The 18500-nt window shown below is 46.2% G+C and overlaps 2 protein-coding genes across 4 annotated transcripts; one reads left to right on the top strand and one right to left on the bottom strand.

Moving 5' to 3' along the window:
• Nucleotides 1-415: 415 nt before the first annotated feature.
• On the top strand, nt 416-14050 carry st6galnac (ST6 (alpha-N-acetyl-neuraminyl-2,3-beta-galactosyl-1,3)-N-acetylgalactosaminide alpha-2,6-sialyltransferase). Of its 2 annotated transcripts, none has more exons than XM_049014981.1 (10): nt 416-650; nt 1339-1540; nt 4171-4297; nt 7386-7548; nt 7767-7941; nt 11200-11338; nt 11551-11654; nt 12477-12560; nt 12840-12939; nt 13126-14050. In XM_049014981.1, exons 2-10 carry the CDS (start codon nt 1422-1424, stop codon nt 13294-13296), a joined length of 1182 nt encoding a protein of 393 aa, XP_048870938.1. In that variant the 5' UTR covers nt 416-650; nt 1339-1421; the 3' UTR covers nt 13297-14050. The 2 variants fall into 2 exon arrangements, with proteins under 2 accessions (XP_048870938.1, XP_048870937.1); XM_049014980.1 differs by having other exon boundaries at nt 461-650; nt 7383-7548.
• Nucleotides 14051-14063: 13 nt separating this feature from the next.
• Nucleotides 14064-18368, bottom strand: LOC125742725 (parvalbumin-like EF-hand-containing protein). 2 transcript variants are annotated; one of them, XM_049014986.1, is made up of 5 exons: nt 18277-18368; nt 16736-16850; nt 15093-15228; nt 14813-14928; nt 14064-14447 (listed from the first exon to the last, which is right to left on the bottom strand). In XM_049014986.1, the coding sequence occupies exons 2-5, from the start codon at nt 16839-16841 to the stop codon at nt 14404-14406; spliced, it is 402 nt and encodes a 133-aa protein (XP_048870943.1). In that variant the 5' UTR covers nt 16842-16850; nt 18277-18368; the 3' UTR covers nt 14064-14403. The 2 variants fall into 2 exon arrangements, with proteins under 2 accessions (XP_048870943.1, XP_048870942.1); XM_049014985.1 differs by having other exon boundaries at nt 16736-16885; nt 18277-18304.
• Nucleotides 18369-18500: the final 132 nt, after the last annotated feature.

Raw genomic sequence — 18500 nt, 5'->3', positions numbered from 1 at the left:
GAGTATTCTGACCCCCCTAGTGACCGCTAGTATAAAATGGAGCCTGTTGAATGTGACCTCAGCTCTGCCTCCCAAGGGCGGCCACTAAAAACAGCGGCTGTTGTTGAGAAAACAAAGCCGGAGGCTGAAAGAATTTGCTTCGGAGGATGATTTACATAAATAACCGACTGCAAGTCAGCTCGGGACCGACACGTACCTGCACGCCTTACTGCGCGCCTGCACGCATGAATCACAGGCTACGGTTCCCGGACGCCGCTCGCATCGAGCCGCCTACGGACTCAGTGATGGTTCCGAGCCGAGCCGAGCCGGGGATGTGCGCTCTTTGGACCGATGGCCCAGCCATGCGGGAATACATGCACATCGGCGATCTGCCCGCAGCGCTCTTTGTCCAGCCTCTCATTATATCGCTGGAGGAGCTGGAGGGGAGGAGAAGGAGGAGAAGAAGCGGCGAGGGGGGCGGGCAACAGACTTGCCAGCAGCTGCTGCTGGTTTCACAATGGGGCGGCCCCTGTTGGCCAGGGGCAGAGAAGCAGCTCAGAGCGAAAGGCGACTCGCCGTCGGACGCTACGTTGTATCCCTGATCCGGATGGTGGGATCGCCTCGTACGCGGACAGGGCGCCTGCCTCCCTCCCCCTTCGGCTGATGCTGTAGTAAGTGGGCTTTGTTTGGAGAAGAGGGTCGCTCCTTAATCTTGGGTGGGGAGAGAAGGGAGCGGAGGAACTTACCCCTGTTAAAGTTTCGCTAAGAAACTTTTCGGGGTCGGGGGGGCTTCGGGGTCCGCGTCTGCGCTCATTCGCCTCTTACTCCGCTACCGGGAACTTTCTACCTCGTGACGCCGTCGAAAGCCGCTCTATTTACGGTGTCTGATGTGCTTTTAGAAAACATCCTACAGTGCTGGCGGTGTTTAAAACACCCCTGTCAGTAGTTCCGAAATGCCTGGGTGCCTGAGATATTATAGTGACATATTTCGTTATTTACAACGAAAACCAAAATAGATATTTACGTTTTTAGTACCGGCTGCAAAAAAATGTCACTAATTGTATATATGGGCATGAAATTCTGCCGGGATAAAGTCATAAGATTGAAGAAGAGGAACTGACTGAATGATTTCGAGCAGCGGGGCGGGGTGGGGGGTTCAGCTGCTATTTCTCACGTTTGCTGCCAACTTTGGTACATTAAAGTAGGACTCACTTGGATGCAGGCGCCTTACACTCTTCTGTGTCAAAAATAACATTTGTCTTTAAAAGCAACCGGAACAGCAGGGTCTTAAGCGGTGAAGTACTAAAAAGAACTTCTGCCTCTTTGTGTAAAATCTGTGTGGTATCTTCGCCTTTACAGGTCTCCTGAAAAACCTGTTTGCTGCGTGGTGGGCATCCTTGGCGCCCACCATAGGCGGCAGGAGCAGGGCCCAGCTGTAGAAGATGTCCATAAGTTATCCCAAATGTCTGGTGTTGTGCCTTGGCCTTGTGGTGGTGCTGCTGGTTCCCTATCTGCTGTTCGTCTTCCCCCAGTTACGGGCTCTACAGCCTTACCCCAGCAGGTGGGTTTGCCACTGCTCGAACCTTCAGCGTGCCACGTGTCGTAGGGTTTTTCAGAGAGGAAGTTGCTCGTCCAGTCGGCGTACTGCTCGTACTTGCTAGAAAAACTTTGTGATCTCAGTGGTTTTCACGATTGAAATCATGGTTCGCATTTAGTCTTTTACAGACTTTATGGGAGAACATCAAACTCTTGAGGTTGATTTCTTCTTATTATTATTTTTTACAAGGCCTTGTGAGACTTAACTGGTCGATAGTTTTACTTTTTTGACTAATTATGTTGGATATTTTACCAAAGTGCTTTGGTTTTCATATCTGGCCATTCTTCAGATGTTAGCCTGTCTGCTAAATCCCCATGAACACTATAAAAACAGAATCTCTCTCACTTCCTGCCTTAGGGTTTTCCCTCCAGAGGAGTCAAACGAGCGATCGTTTTTTTTGCCTCACGTTTTCTCATTTAGTTCTCAGACATCTTATCAGTTTTACACACTCGTCACCCTGTTCTGATAATCATGCCTTCAGACGGAGCCTGTCCAGTGTAGCGGGAGACTTAAAACATGCAGCGTGTGAAAAAAATGTACTCTGGGTAATAACTAGTTGTTTTAACTGGAACCAGGAGAAACAGAAATTACCTCCAGCCCTCTAAAACTGTCCCACCTAAATATGTAGCTTTTTCACTACCAAGCCCATGCACTTTTAATTTGTTGGCTTATCTTTTAAAAAGTAATTTGCTTTGAAATATATTTGTGGCATGTGGTTGTCAATTATGGGGCACCTGGATTTGCTGGTGTTTTGACAGCAGTTTAGCAAGAACAACTGTCACTTGCCGAAAGCCTCAGTTATTTCAGTGCCTATAATGTGCCAGTGAGATTCTGTGGATGTCAGAGTGTCAGGATGCTTCAAAATCCAGCTTTATTTATATGGTGTATATTCACAACATTGCATTGTCTCAAACCGGTTTACATTGTCCCTGCCCAAAGCCCCCAGTGAACAAGCCAGAGGCGACAGTGGCAAGGAAAAATTCCCGAGTAGGAACCTCAAAGGGGGGGAGCCCATCCTCCAGGGGCCGGCAGAGGAAGTTCAGAATAGTCCCAGTTTCTACAGTAAAACTGTATTGTCCAGATATAAACGCAGAAGGTCCTGCTGAGGTCAGGACAGGCAGGTGGGGGGGCTGCTTCCTTCGGTGGGATGGGGGGGGGGGGCGAGTAGGGGACTGTCCACCATCAGGAGGTCCAGGACAGAAACCCTGAAATTAATAGGCAAGTCGTGTAAAAGTGTCAGACCTTCCTTTAAAACGATCAGATTTGCCAAAATTACAAATGATACATATTTATATCATTCCTGTCAGTATTTTTATTGCAAACTCGCAATCAAAATTTCAAATAAATTATAAATCAGTTATCTTAAAAATGCTGTGTTTATAAGCATCCAGCCCCTATACGCTAGTATTTGCTAGAGCAACCACTTGCTGCAGTGACACCTCTGACTCTTTTGGGGTAAATTACTCTTTTGCGGTAAATTACTCTTTGGGGTAAATTACTCTTTGGGGTAAATAGCTGTCTGCTCTTCACACAGCTGCTCATACTTCTAGCAGCTTCTTTTGACGTCATTTGTTGATTGGACTTTTCGAAGACGGTCACAGGCTCTGCAGTTCCACTTAGTCACTGTGGAACCTTGTTGGGTTTAATCGCTCCTTTATTGCTCTGGTCTTGTGCTTAGAATCATCTTTCAGCTGAAAGGTGAACCTTTCCCCAGGCTTAACATTTTTTTCTAGACTGAATTTGCAATAAATTTCTGACAGGAAGACGATGTCGGTGTGTATGATTTGTAATTTATTTTAAGGAAGGTGTATGAACGTATATGAATATATTATGGAATCTATATCATGGAAAGTTGAGGCAAAGCTGTACAAAGTTTTCTGCTTGGACGGTCAAACAGGATGAGAACTTTTTGAGTGCAAGTGCTGAAAGGCACAGAGGAGAATCCCCCCCCCCCCCCCACAAGAACAAGATGGAGCGATTAGATGTGACCCAGGATGGAGAGCAGAACAGGGAAGTGTCCCTTCTTCCCTTCTGCTTCAATAACACCGAGCCTTAAAACTGAATTAGTTGTAGATCTGATAAACCATACGGTAATTTTGGCTAATGGGCGTGAGTCAGAGAGTGGAAGTATTTCTGATGGTTTTGGTGCTCAGTCAGTCTGCACTGGGTAATATCGGCCTGTCGGTGTGCTAAGTACTGTCATCTCGCTTTCAGGGTTACTGGACCGCATTGCCTGAATCTGAGACCGTGCCATTTGGTGTGTCTGTTTTTAGAAGCAGATCAGTTGTATTTAACTCATGTTGAGGTGCACCGAGGAATGGATCTATAGTCATCTAGCTTCCAAATGCTTATGCGGCACTTTTTGTTGGGGCGGGGCCTGGATCCGGTTCCAGTCCCGGGATCGGGCACAAGACCGGGACACACCTTGGATGGGATGCCAGGTGTTCGGTTGTCTATGTTTACACACATTACTTTTCGCTGGAAGCTTCTGTGCAAAGTACTTTAATTGCTTTAGGGTTATGCAGTGGGTGGATGGACATTAACCCCTCCCCTCCCTTCACAGATTCTAACCCCCTTTTTGTCTTTATGGTCAGGCAGCCGAGTGGGACCCCTAAAGCGCCGAAGACCCCTAAAGCACCAAAGACCCCCAGGCCTGGCCAGCCGACAGAGCCTGCCTACATCGGCGATAAATATGCTGTAGACCACGTGCCTTTTCAGTCGGTGAGTGCCCACTGTGATCGCAAGCGTTTGGGGGACTGTAACAACGCATTTTGTGATAATGCTGCGTTATGTAATGACTCAACAAAATGCAACGAACACATAATGCGATGTTACATAGTGCATTGTTACACACTGCATTAACTCGACAAAATGTCACATTTATAGATTGCATTATAATTTTATATTGCCACATCACTCTCTTATTATCATCATTATTGTCGTTATCATTCAGTTTGTTACATTCTTATTACATAATGCACATTTATTACATAATGTGTTGTTACAGGGAGGCAATTATCAATTTTTTAGGATTTCACGTGAATCCTAAAAAACACAATTTGAATCAGCAGGTCTTTTTTAATACAGTGGAACCTTGGTTCCTGAATGTCGCCAATCCGGTTCTCGACCATATTCTCGACCTTTCGTGCTAAAACAACCTGCCTGACAAAGCATGTGTCTCTTGGTGCATAAACAATGGCTAGAGTGCATGCATATGAGCAAGTCCACTGCTATGGGAAAAATGTATTCGGTTTTCTTCCAAATCAGTTCTCAAACAGCTTTCGGGAACGGATTAGGTTCAAGTACCGAGGATCTACTGAAAATATAATTAGTCGAAAAGTATGTCTTGTGTTGTGGGCTTGGCCAGTGCGCTTACTTAAGTTTAAACAAAACTCGCTGTTGAGCGGCATACCTCAGAATCATGTTAAATGAGTCATATGATTCAGTGGCTAAATGTGTTACTAAATAACCAAGCTGCAGTTGAGCAAGTGGATGCATGCTTCATAAAAAAGATCAATGATTAAATTTAAAAGGGGGGCCGTACCTTTCTGGCACCATGCTGAGGCTACGAGGTACTTTTCAGAATTATTGGTATTTGACTATTTCACATCCTCTTTCACATCCTCTTTCACATCCATGCCAGGCCTTTGTAGTAATGCAGCTATGATAATAATAATAATAATAATAGATACTTTATTGATCCCTGTGGGGAAATTCTCTTCTCGCCTCCCCCATCTTGCTCTCTGTAGGTGAGAACATGCTGCCCGCGTAGGGCAGCCACCTGCTGCAGTGCCCAGGGAGCTGGGGGTTAAGGGCTTTGCCCAAAGACCTACTGATGTACTGAGGCTGGGCTTGAACTGATGACCTTGTGATCACAGGCAGAGAGGCTTAGCCCACTGAGCCTCATGCTGCCTCTTGTGCTATATATGTGTACTGAGTTACATGTCGAACTGTAGACCGTCACGGTGACACTGCAGTGCTCCAGTAAGACCTCCGCTTCGGTCATGCATCAGCCATGTAGACCACTTTCATTTCGCCGCAGAGCAACAGACTTCAAATGGAAACTGTTTCGCTATAAATATAATATCCGAACAGATAATTAAGACATTAACAGATTATTAAGTGTGTCTTCCAAAAAGTACTACAGGACATGGTAATCCCCTTAGATTTCATTACAACACTGTAAAACTTTTTATCATGCGTCGTATATGAAATTTCCATCCATTACCTGCTTATCCTATTAAGAGTCGTGTGCGTTCTGGTGCTCATTCGTGAAGGTCTGGGCCCGAGGCAGTAGGGTGCGCCAACATATGAAATGTTGAATATGTAAATGATTTTTGGAATCTTTTGGAGGAAGTGAAGCGAGTCAGATAAAAGTGCAGATTGGCAACACCTCCACGATCCTCATCTTACTCAGTTGGTGGACATCTTGAGACGACCTGGGATTATCTGGACAAAGGGATCTGCTGCACTCGTTTGAACAGTTCTGTCCTTAACATTGCTTGGGACAAATGCCTAAGTAAATAATTGTCCGAAAAAATTGAGATTATCTGATGAACAGCTAATATGTCAAAGAGGTTTATCTATATGCCTATATACACGTTATTGGCTAATCTATCAGGCAGAACAAGAAAGTAAACAATGGAGGACTTGGCTGCTATTTGCAGTCGCCCGTGAATGGAAATGGCACAGCTTTGGGTGCTGGGTATTCGTAGCACACAGTTCTTTTGGACTGACTTTCCAGATTTCCCTTAATGGCAGGTTAAACACGAATAGTCGCAGTGTTCAGCGTGCTGTCGCTGTCCAGCTAGGCCGCCTGCCCTCGGCGCTTCATCAACAACCCTCATAAATCCCTTGGTTAGTGGCCCCAGTGCTAATTTTAAGCTTCCAGTCTGGGTTCTGCTTCTTCTCTTCTGCCGCCAAACGACGCTGTGTGAGGACTATATGGCTTTTGTTTTGTCCTGGGAGTCGACACGCTGTTCACCGTCAACACCATAGCTGAAAAGATGGCCGCCATCAACACGCACGTGAGTTTTTGTCTTTTAAACGTGTTTTTGGCAACTTGAAATAAAAGCAGTAGGACTGATCCGCAAGTTATGGCAGAGGAATGGAACCATTTATGAATCATCGACTTGACTGTTCGATATTTTGAGATGACCATAGGTAAAAATTAGCAGGCTCTGAACTTCTCCGCGTGACTCCGTGACACGTCCTAGTTATTGATCCTGAGCTCTCGAGTGACTCATCGTTTGCTGTGTGAATAGCAAAGAACGTCTGCCAGAGTAATAGAAGAGGCAACAAAGTCCTAGCAGATGAGGCTGGATTTTCGGTATGAAACTCTGATCAGAGGAGGAGGCACATGAGACCTCCAGTGATGGTTCGAGTGAATTCCGAGTCACGCCTATGTGGTTCTGAACAATTGGTGGCTTATTTTCTTTGGCAATTACTGGAGCAGGTCACCTGTGACGCACGGTTCATGCACAGGAATGACATGCATTTGTGCCATCCTTAGTGAGGTCACTGTAAAAAAATCTTGAATCTTCTCAACCCATAAGTTGAACCCTGAAGACCCATGTCTGCGTTTCTCAGGATGCCTGATTTCTGAGTGAACAGTTGCAATGAGTTATGGTCCGACCTCTAAAGACAGGCCATTGTTCAGACCAAGTGAGACAAGGACAACATAGGATGCCTGTTGGGGGTTCATGTGATCCTAAGATGTCTGTCTGGACCTTGTTTGTCAACCCTAAGCATTGGCTAATGTAAAACGATAGGACTACATACAGAATCTTATGTCCTCACCCCCCAGAAGTGCCAGGATAGCATCCGGCAGAAGGTGAAGCTCACAGACTTTAGGAAGACGTTCCTGGACCAGATTCCGGTTCTCCAGTGGCACAAACATGCCACACCACAGGAGTATGAGCGGCTCCGCCAGTACCCTGGGGCCCATGGCTGGGGAAGCGTTGACTACAACAGTAAGTGCCACCGGTTTCTACGATGCCCGTCACCATGGCAACATGAGCTACCTGTTGTGAATCGCATTCTTTCAGCGTTAACTTTAAAAAATTAAGCTGTTGTCATCTTAACTTTCAGTTTTTTTTTTTGCTGCCTTGACTCTGGTAGTCAAGGAGAAAAACTCCCAAAGCAAGAACAAAATAAATAAATGATGAAACCATCTCTCCCTTCCCTGCAGCTGTCTCGGAGACGCTGTCCCTCCTCAACATATCGGCCAGCCGACTCATGTTCGATGACTGGGAGACCCGGGCCAACGGCTCCTCCTGTATTCGCTGTGCCGTGGTGGGGAACGGTGGCATCCTGCAGGGGTCCAAGATGGGCCGCGAGATCGACCAGCACGACTACGTCTTACGGTGGGTGCAAGATCAGCTTCCTTACTGCTCTGCTCGTCAGCCACTTTCCTGACCGTCAGCTCTTGGCACTGGGTCTCCGTTTCAGGCATCAATTCATTAATTGATTTTTGTGGTAATGATGCCCTGTGGTCTCAGATGGGAGTGGATATATTTTTGAGGGAACATGGTCAGCCAGTCACTGGAGTAGTTAAGATTATGGATCTTGATTAAGAGCCCAAAAGTGAAATACTCAGTTTGTTACTAAGACTTAGTTTGTGGTTAATTCATACGTATTTAAGAATACTATATTTGTGTCATGTCAAGTAAAGTGCTGTATGTTGGTTATCGATCTAAAGTTCTGATGCAGAAGTATGTAGATGCAAGCAAAAAAAATGTATTCATTACATTTAACTGAAGTACTTTGCATCTGCTCAGTTTTTGCTCAGATAATTGTATCAATTTTCTCCTCACTTTTCTCCTTCACTTTTAGCGCTGGTGCTTATGGTCTTGCGATCAGCAAGATATCGCTGTAAGGGCCTCCCCAGTAGTTCATGTTCAAACAAAAAAGTACCTATTCTGGAGTAGGTACTAAATAAAGGTTCTAGAACTGCCTCTGAGGAACTACAGTCATGCCGAGTTCCTGCACTGTGAACATGATAAAGGTCCCCGGTTCAGGGAAAATAGTTCCCACGGTGTGAAAGTACTTAAGGGCCATTTACGAGAGACGCCCCCATATTTTGGTGTTTCTCCCCCCAAAGTGTGTAAGTGCACTTAAACCTTGGGAGAATGTCAGCTGGGGACTAAGTGAGAAAGCACACAGCAATGAGATCTTTTGACTTAAGTGCATGGGAGAGTAGAGCCCTTTGTTTTAAGTGCATATCAATGATCCACCCCAATGTGAGTGGGTGTATCAGAAGGGTACAGCAACGCAAAAACCAAACGAATCGCGAACATCAAAACAAACAAGCAAAGCAATACAAAATCAGCCGTACTTGTGCAGATCTTTGCCCAGAACTCAGCTGAATGACAGATCCAGGCCTTTCTCCTCCTATGTTATAGTTAACGTGGTTGGTCCCTCAGTGCTGGGTAAAATTTTAGAAATTTTTTTAAGTTAATTTGTTTGTTTGTAATTTTATATTGATTTCATCAATTTAGTTTGCAAGGTTCAGGAGAGTTATCGGTTATGTTAATCCTGGATTTAATTATTGATTTTAGTTGATTTAAGTTGATTTAGAAGTGGTGTCTCCCAACTCTTCTTCTGACGTAGTTATTTGATTGCTATGAAGAGGTTATTTTGGAATAGGTGATGAAGATGAATGATGACGACGATGATGATGATGATGAGTTTTATTTACTGATCACTTTTTGTTGGCAAGTGAGAAAGTGAATAAGGGGAGTTATGAAGCCAAAGGTGGGGGTTTGGACAGATCGGAGCTATTTAGAACATAAGAAATGTTCTGTATGGTCTGTATGGTCCAGAACACTGTAACTGCTGTGCTAAATAGTCAGGGGCTCCTAATCCACCTCGAGATGTTTTGTTTGTAGTGCCGAAAATGTGATTCTGGGTTTCATGTATCTCCAGTGAAGTTTGCCGAGTCCAGAGACTTAAATCATTTATCTGTGCGTGTCGTTGGGAGCACTGAAAAAAGACAATTAACCTGAAGATTGAACCACCATTTCAAATAATCTTTTTATTTTATTTTATTTTATTTTGTTTATTAATGGAGTGTAGTTACAGCTTGGAGGAGATATTAGTACCCAAGTATCTCATGTTTCTTGTATGAAATGACAGGAACCCACTTAATGTTGAGTCCCAGGCACCTTCAGACAGGAAGTATTGCTGACTTAGACCAGTTTATTATATAATTAGAAATTCTTGAGAAATTATTGATGTATGTAAGTTCCTTCTAATGGTGTATGAGGATTCTGTGAATAGTCTGCATAAAGGTTGATTTTATGTTCCGTGATGGTAGCTTGGTTTGCTATAATTTTATTAGTTTGCCATATTGCTACGGCGAGACGTTCCAGAGAATCAGTTTAACTTGTTGCAATGTCCTGCTTTAGAAATAATTCATAATTCATTATAATTCATAGTTCATTGTGTGTCTATTGTGTGCCATCTGTTACAACTGTTATGTGTGTGCGCTGCTCCTCTGTGCTTTTCAAATTGCCCCCCGGGAACAAATAAAGTTTTTTGAATTTGAATAATGTTTTATTAATAAGAGTAGTAGATCTGTCCTGCACTGCAGAACATTCTCAGACGCTAGGTAACTGAAGATCTTAACATGAAAAGGTATTGCAGTAATATGCAGTTACACTGACCCAGTGAGTGCAGTGATTTGATTATGTGATCGGCTTCTGGCTGATTTCCCTCAGTCTGAGCTGGATTCAGCTGGATTTCAAAGCGATACAGTAGTACCGTAAACGCTCGGACTGTGTGTTTCTTGATCGATTCTTTATCACACCCATCTTTATAATTATTATAATTTTTTCCTATTTTAATCTGTGCCTTTCCAATCCTGGGAAGGTTCTGTTGTTCATTAATAGCATAAATGAATCCATGGTGGATTATTTGGATGAACAGAAGCTATGAAGTTGCTTCCTGTTAGGGCCGAGGCAGCCTAATGATTGGCTGTAATTTCGCCCGGCCGTCTGACTCGAAATTTATGCTGGAAGTATCTGCTGGAGGCTTGACTTTGGACTGACTCTCACTGCGCGTCACTGTATCGGAGATACAGTAGAGGTGAGCAGGTCAGGCTTAAATGCGCAGGAAGTCAGACAGGAGCACGTGGCCGCCGAGCTTCCTGGCTCGCAGAGCTGACACCTTTCGTTCTGCGTCGCTGGAGGCGATAAGAGCAGAACGACCGTTAGTTTACCTGATCAGGAGCACAAGCGAGGGCTGTGCTCACAGCACATGAAACCTGCTTCTTTAACTTGGCCTGGATTGTTCTTTAAATGATTTTCAGCTGCATGCCTGAAGAAATTGTTCATAAACGTCTGGGACCACAAAAGCAAGGATTCACAAACATCTTACCACATCCCACAGAATAAGTGTCTGAGACCCACAGTCTGCCGGGGGAGGGGGGGGGGGGGGGGTGGGGGGGTCCCACCGGGAGACTTGATGCATCAGATTTTCACCGACTGGGTGGGTTTGGTTTTTCGCAGTTGATCTGTTGCTGCTCCAGTCACAAAAACCTGCTCTGTAAATCATGTTGCAATCCCCCCCCCCCACACACACACCCACTCCTGCTTTACAGTGTGTCTGTGTGTATCTACCAGAACCAACGGCGCCGTGATCCAGGGCTTCGAGGAGGACGTGGGCTCACGCACCTCCCTGTACATCTTCTCCACCAATACCTTGAGGAACTCGATACGTGCATATGCCAAGCAAGGCTTCCTGGGTCCGCCCCAGTCCAAGGTGGGCTCCCCCACACCGGGGGCCTCGTGGTCAGGCCTGTGTGAAATGAATGAGGAATGAACAGGGTGCGGTCAGGAGTGTTTCTGGCTGTGAGAGGACTGTGCAAAGTCACAATGGCGGGGGGGGGGGGGGGGCAGACCAGGCAGTACCTGAGTGTAAAATTGGGGGTCTTTATTTACTGCTCCGTTCTCTCCCCAACTCCCATCTCCTAGGAGACCAGGTATGTGTTCCTGCCTGACCATGACCGGGACTACCTCCTCCTGAAGGCCGCGGTGACGCACAGACCCGTCACCCGAGGGCCGGAGCGCAGCAATGCGTGAGTGGGGGTGGTGGGGTGGATGGACTTTTATTAAAAACAACATGCAAAACTGTTCTTTGCTGGTTCGAGTGACCAGCTGCTAGAGCTTAGGCTAGCTGTGCTAAAGTACCACTGAGGGGGATCATCCAACTCGAATCACCCAAGTGACTCCTGATTGGCCTCTCCTCAACCAAGTGACTCCTGATTCGCCTCTCCTCAACCGAGTGACTCCTGATTGGCCTCTCCTCAACCGAGTGATTCCTGATTGGCTTCTCCTTGTTCTAGTTAGTCCTGATTGGCCTTTCTTCGTCTGATGCCTTATTTCCCCCAGTGCAGTGCTGGTGCCGGGCTTACCATTCTGGACTTGGTTCCACATGTTTCCGCTGCAAAAGTCTGGCCATGGGCCAGTATAAATGGCTCCAGCCCAGCACCACAAAAAGCTGGTCTCAGAATTTGGAACTGCAACGTCAGGAAAGGGGGTAACATTGTTATTTTTATTCTGTGGAAAACAAAGGATCAGTCTGCTGGCCTGATTTAATAATAAATTATAAACATGTCGCAGATCAAATAATTTAAACAATCAGGTTCTCAAAATGCACCAAGTGATAACCAGCCCAGCACCAGCTCTGTGTAGGTGGACACGAGGCACGAGTGACTCCTGATTGGCCTTTACTCATCCGATTGACTCCTGATTGGCCTTTCCTCATCCGAGTGACTCCTGATTGGCCTTTACTCATCCGATTGACTCCTGATTGGCCTTTACTCATCCGATTGACTCCTGATTGGCCTTTACTCATCCGAGTTTCTCTTGATTGGTCTCTCCTTCGCTTTTCATGCCAGGCCGCCAAAATACTTTGGGCATAATGTCACGGTGAAGAACTTCAAGATCTATCACCCCGACTTTATCCGGTACCTCAGAAACAGGTGAGCTCCCCTGCTCAGAGGTGAAAGCAGGTCTTTATGGGTTACTGGTGCCCAGCTGCCCTGGACTAAGGGAGGAAGTATTTGTCCCACCATCAGATACCCGCTTCTTTGGTCTGCATGGAAAGGAAAATGTGGCCCTACATGTTCATGACAGTGTCCGCTGACGTACCCTGCTCCCCCACAGCAGATGACGTCACCCCACTGGGGGGCAGAGAAGGGCGGCCTCCATTAAATCCATTCCCCTTTTTGATTGTTCTTGAATTTTGAATACTTCTGCAGGTTCCTGCGTTCCTCAACCATGAAGACTAAGTACAAGAACATCTATCGGCCGTCCACCGGCGCCGTCATGCTTCTGGCTGCGGTGCACACCTGTGACCAGGTAAGAAGTGTCAAAGGTCAGGGGGGAAAGGTCACGGTGGAACACTTAGATTGGGGGTAGGGCACAACACGGGGGACCTTCAGCCCCTGGATGGGGGTGTCCGTTAAGCTGCCCGTTTGATAGGATGGCATGTAGCCGGTTGTGAGGTGACCCCAGGTGAGACCAGTGGCACGCTGCCCCCTGCAGGTGGACGCCTACGGCTTCATGACGCCAGACTATGCCAAGTATTCTGACCACTACTACGACAAGGTGTACCGGCGTGTCGCCTTCTACATCAACCACGACATGCGCATGGAGATGCAGCTGTGGCAGCAGCTAAGCAAGGCTGGCCTCATGCGCCTCTACATGCGCTCCTGAGCCCCCCCCCCGGGGGCCATGGCACCACATCCTGCCTGTCTGCCGCTTCCAGACCTGTTGGATGTTTGCAGGAAACACACAGTTGTCAGTGTTTGGTGAGAGAGAGGGAAAACGTTCCACTTCCTTATATACACACGATATATTTATTTAATTTCTCAGTTTGTATTGAAGCTGCTTTTGAAATGAATCCGATTCTGTTTGTTCTTCATTCCCTGTGATTACGCCGACCGTCCTGGTCTCGGCTTATTGTGCTCCGCGAAAGTCATGGTCTGCAATTCCGCCATGTGAACTTCCTCTGATTTATGTCTGCAAAATATTGAAGGAAATGTCTGTGTGACTTATCTGCCATCGGACCGCTGCACCGTCCTGCCACTCTCGAAGGTCCCGGCAGATGTGTAAAATGTATGTATGCTGGCACATTCTATGTAAATATGATTTTTAAATTATTTTCGTTTAATGATCCATGTGTAAACTGACAGAAAACACACACAAGTGCCTGTTAAATTTTCTCTTGCGATGTTCCTGTTTCTTACGGAACTGCTGATGTGAATGTACCACGAGGACCGTGTACCGACGGCTGCGTGCTGCGTCATGTGATCTTTGGCTTCAGTTCAACAGCTAATGGCGAATCCAGTTACGAGATTTGTTTAACAGATTAATGCACAAAATCTAAATGCATTTCTAATTAACTGGTGTTTTGGATCCGATTGCGTTTCAGGGGTTGTTTTTAATAAAAGTTTGTTGTTTTTAATAAGTCCAGGACACACTTTATTCTTGATTCTTTTTATTAAACTTCTTTCATGTGTGGCCTGAAAACCAAAAGGCCCCTAAGATAGATATAAATAGATAGATAGAGGATAACATGCTATTTAAATGACTGGCTTAGGAAACCCCAACACATTCCCTCTGCTTATCTCTCTCTGACTGAAACGGTTAGAAGCCCTCTCTGTTCCATACTTTTCTTTTTAACAGATTGGTACACAAGCATCTTACATCGATATGTCGGTTCCGGTTAGAATTACAGGCCTTGTTCTAAGTCCCGGAGGTCCAAGGCAGGGAGCCCCATCGTCCCCGGAACCTTCCAGCTGTTATTTGTTGGTCCGGTGTTCATTTCCTGGGTTTCTTCTCCAGTGTGACCATCTCGGCGAACTCTGAAAAGCAGGAAGTGACTCTGCCGTCTCTGTATCCTGTTCTGCTTGACGGTTGCCATGGTGATGTGCGCCAAAGGGCAGCGGTGGCCGTCGTGCCCGTCACCCTCTGAGGTGACGTCTTTATGTCATCTAATTTGTTTCCATGGCACACAAGAACCGGCAGGTGCCCCCCCCCCCCCCCCCCCACCATAGACAATGCTGAACTATGCTGGTCAGGGAGAGAGCCTCCTGCTGGTTACTTTATGAGATTGCAGGAAGCCTTGATGAGGAGGCTGATGCCTTATTAGCCGCAAGGTGGAGCACGGCGTTCGATTGTCCCCCCGGTGGCCACATAGCAGAAGTGCAACTCGCCACACTCTGCTCACCCTTAAAGTTGATTCGTCCATCGCCGTCGACGTCTGCGACCTGCATGATCGCTTCTGCCTCATCGTCCGACAGCGGCGCCAAGGGTACCGAGCTGGGAATGGTGGACAGGATGTACCTGGTGGATGAAAAGGCCAGGCCATGTTGACCATTGCTCTCGTTTACCCAACACTCCGAATGCCAATATGGAAACATCTTCCACCATCCAGGTTTTATGAAAGCTTGCGAAGAGCCGACGTCCATCCCTCTCCCTCCTATCCCCAGGTGCCCCAGAATCCCTACTTGATCTCGTTCCACTCGATGTAGCCGCTGCCGTCTTTGTCCAGCGTCCGGAAGGCCCTCTTGATCATCTCTTCCTTCTCCTCCGAGGTCTTGAACTGTCGCATGTACTCCAAGAATAAGCTGTAGTTGAAGTTCCCTGGATGGTGGTGGAGCTGGTCAATAGGGCCTGGGTTCTTCAGTACTCCCACCCCACCCCCCCCCCCCCCCCCCCGCCCAATCACCCAATAATCGTCGATTCTGTGAAACACCCCCCCCCCCCATATTCCACCTCCTTTTCAGTCACTCAATAGACCAGCAGTTCCCAACCAGGGGGCCACGCAATGCATTGCTATTCGTATATTTTCTGAACTAGGTATTGGATGATACAATACCATTTATATCAATATACTTTGTGCGTTAATATTATGGCTTTATTATAGATTTTTAATAGAAACCAATGGTCTTCCTTCCTGGTTGTACACAATGTGAGAGCTTTGCTCATGACGGTCTACAGAATCCCAGAATTCCCAGCTACAATCAAACCATTCAGCCATTATCTAACGGGGACGTTAATTGGTGCAGAATCATTGCTACTTGATTCATATAATTTTAAAACATTGTTGAAAATTTAATAATTTGCAACATTGATTTTATTTTGTTGAAGGCTACAGTGGTACCTCAGTACTCAAACTCATTAGAACTCGAATTTCTTAAAAGTCGAACCAACCAGTTCGAAAAAATGACCTAGAACTCGATCTGAATCTCAGAATTCAAACCGTGAACGTCGACCTAAGATAACCTGTACGCGCGGGGAAATGAGTCACGCGCACATCTCTCAGCGGAAACAGAGGGTGACGCTTCGGTCTCAGCCTCGCGTTCGCTGTCATAGCGTCGTTTGTCGGTGAATGGCATCGTCTAGTGTTGGTGCTGTTCCTCGGTTTATGAAAACAGTGTCATTGGTATTTTTTTTTAACTTTACACATTGTTTGGATACATTTATTGTCTTACTTTACAAATGACTGTTTTGATAAATGTGCTTAGCTGTGTTTAGCTTGTGCTCCTCTTGGTTTATCCTGTTCATTTTGTGTTTAAATTATATTAAAAAAACATATTTAGGTGTAATTTTTTGGGTCCGGGAACCAATTCATTGGTTTTCCATTATTTCTTATGGGGAAAATTCGATCAGAATTTGAACTTTTTATGATTCGAACCGGAGTTCTGAACGGATTAAGTTTGAGTTCTGAGGTCCCACTATACCTTAAAAAGAGGGTGTTTTCAGTTATTATGGTTGTCTATTAGATAGATAATCTTTTTGCTCATATTTATATATATAATCATTCACCTTCTGTTTTGAGAGCAATGTCCTAAACTGGGGGGGCAAAAAGGCATATTGGTGGCCACAGTGGATTAACACGTTGTTTAGCAGAATGCTTATAAGTGAAACAGTATTATAACCTGGGTATATGGGGGAGTCACATACAGTATGGGGGTCCTTGAATAAAAAAAGGTTGAGAGTTCCTGCAATAGACCATCCATCATTCCCACCAAATTCCTCCAGCGTACCCAGTCTGGCTGTATACGCCCCAGTCTACACTGCAGGTCTCGCCTCTGCGTCGCCACCCCCCCTTTGCCCCCAGAGAGATCCCACCAGCCCCGAGCTTCACCTTGCAGCCGCATCTCCCTGGGAATGCGCTCGATGTCCTGGTCGCTCAGCGAGGCGCCCAAAGCCATGGCCACCTTCTTCACCTGCTGCCCAAAGTCATCCTCCATGTCTGTGCTCTGGGACGGAGAGATGTGAGCTGTCAGGGGCGGCTCTGCAGGTGGGTGACAAGTGAGGCTGTGAATGAAGGAAGGAAACCCTAAAAGCTAGTATTCCACAGAAAGGCTTGACACTCACATCCAGTACAAAGACATTCCTCAGAACTCTGATATGGCTGCACCTGTGTTAGATACTATTGTGTTTTACCACACGTCTGGGAATGCTCTCCTCTTTGAATGCTCAATTGAATTTTGACCTGAGCGGAATGTACTTCCCGCCCGTCCCTAGTGGAGCGCATTTGATCTTCCGTTGCTCCCTGAAGGAGTGCCTTATTCTAAGTGATGGGCCCCTTAGCTACTAATGATAGTGTCTTTTCCTAATTAGCGCCCAGCTGACGTCCCGGGGGGGCTGTTAGTTTGTCTAACTGTAGCTTTATTTGCTAATGATAATGGTAACTCCTAGGCTGACCCCGGATCGAGGTGCCCAAGGCTGATCTCGGGCTTGTTACTGAGATCTGCTCCACTAGTGGGAAGCAGCCATAGGCTCAGACAGTCTTCTCTGGTGGGACCTTGGTGACGGGATTTTGTCCCTGTGTTTTGTGAAGGAAATCATCCATCCATCCATCCATCCATCCATCATCTCCCGCTTAATCCGGAGTCGGGTCGCGTTTTGTGAAGGAAATCAGTGAAACAAAAACGTAGAAACCAGCTTCCAGTTCATACTCCAGTTCTAACTAAAATCTGAACAGAGACTTGTGTGCATCAGCATATTTTCGAGTTTACAATATTAATACATGCAGTGCTCGGGTTACAAGCGAGATCCATTCTGTGTTTGAGGTGAATATCTAGGTAAGAAAAAATCACTGCAGTACATAATATAATAATAACATGCAGTAAAAATGAAAGTAAATATGGTAACTGCTCTATACCTTCAGCCAACGAACTTCTGAAGCCGCACAAAGTTTTCCAGAGCGTTTTGCTCTGCGTTCATTATTATAAACCATTTTTAATACAACGGGTTTTATGGCAGTTCGTTTGTAAGTACAAATTGTCCGTAAGTCGGACATCCTTTACGTGGCGACTGCCTGTGAATAGCAGAGTATTCAATCCAAGAACTAGTTTCTTCGACACACTACAGTCCAGTTGTATATATAAAATTAGCAAACCTTCCTTGGGAGACTGGCTCAGTCTTGCTAGCTGTCATTACAAAACCTTTTTGCACAAGGATTAAATCCTGGAATAACCTTATAGCTTGTTGCACGATTTGGAAAGCTTTCCTCCCCGGGAGGTGCTAGACAACGCCCCCACAGCTGACGGAAGAAAAATCATGCATTTTTTCTTTCTGATCGTCCATGGATCACATGACACACAAACACCCCTGCGGTAACCAGACAAGGTCTCCACCGTGACTCCCAGCCTCTGACGGGCCACACCCTACCGCTCGTACCCGTGCTCCTCCCTGTCCCTCCTGCTCCGAACTCGTTTTGCCTGTGAGTGTTGAGTGCCCCCCTTTCCAAGACCAGCCACGCTTTATACCCCCTGTTGACTTCGGGGAGGGGGCTCTTTCAGCATGCCCCACCTGTCACCCCCCCCCCCCCAGCCATTAAACTACCAGCAATTAGGGTCTAGACTCTTAACTTCCAGGAGTGCCCTCTCCGTCTCCCATGGTGG

This window comes from Brienomyrus brachyistius, chromosome 5 (genome assembly GCF_023856365.1).
Source record: "Brienomyrus brachyistius isolate T26 chromosome 5, BBRACH_0.4, whole genome shotgun sequence".
Taxonomy (NCBI): Eukaryota; Metazoa; Chordata; class Actinopteri; order Osteoglossiformes; family Mormyridae; genus Brienomyrus; species Brienomyrus brachyistius.
The sequence above is the reverse complement of the archived record's forward strand: the minus strand, read 5'-3'. Positions and strand labels throughout refer to the sequence as shown.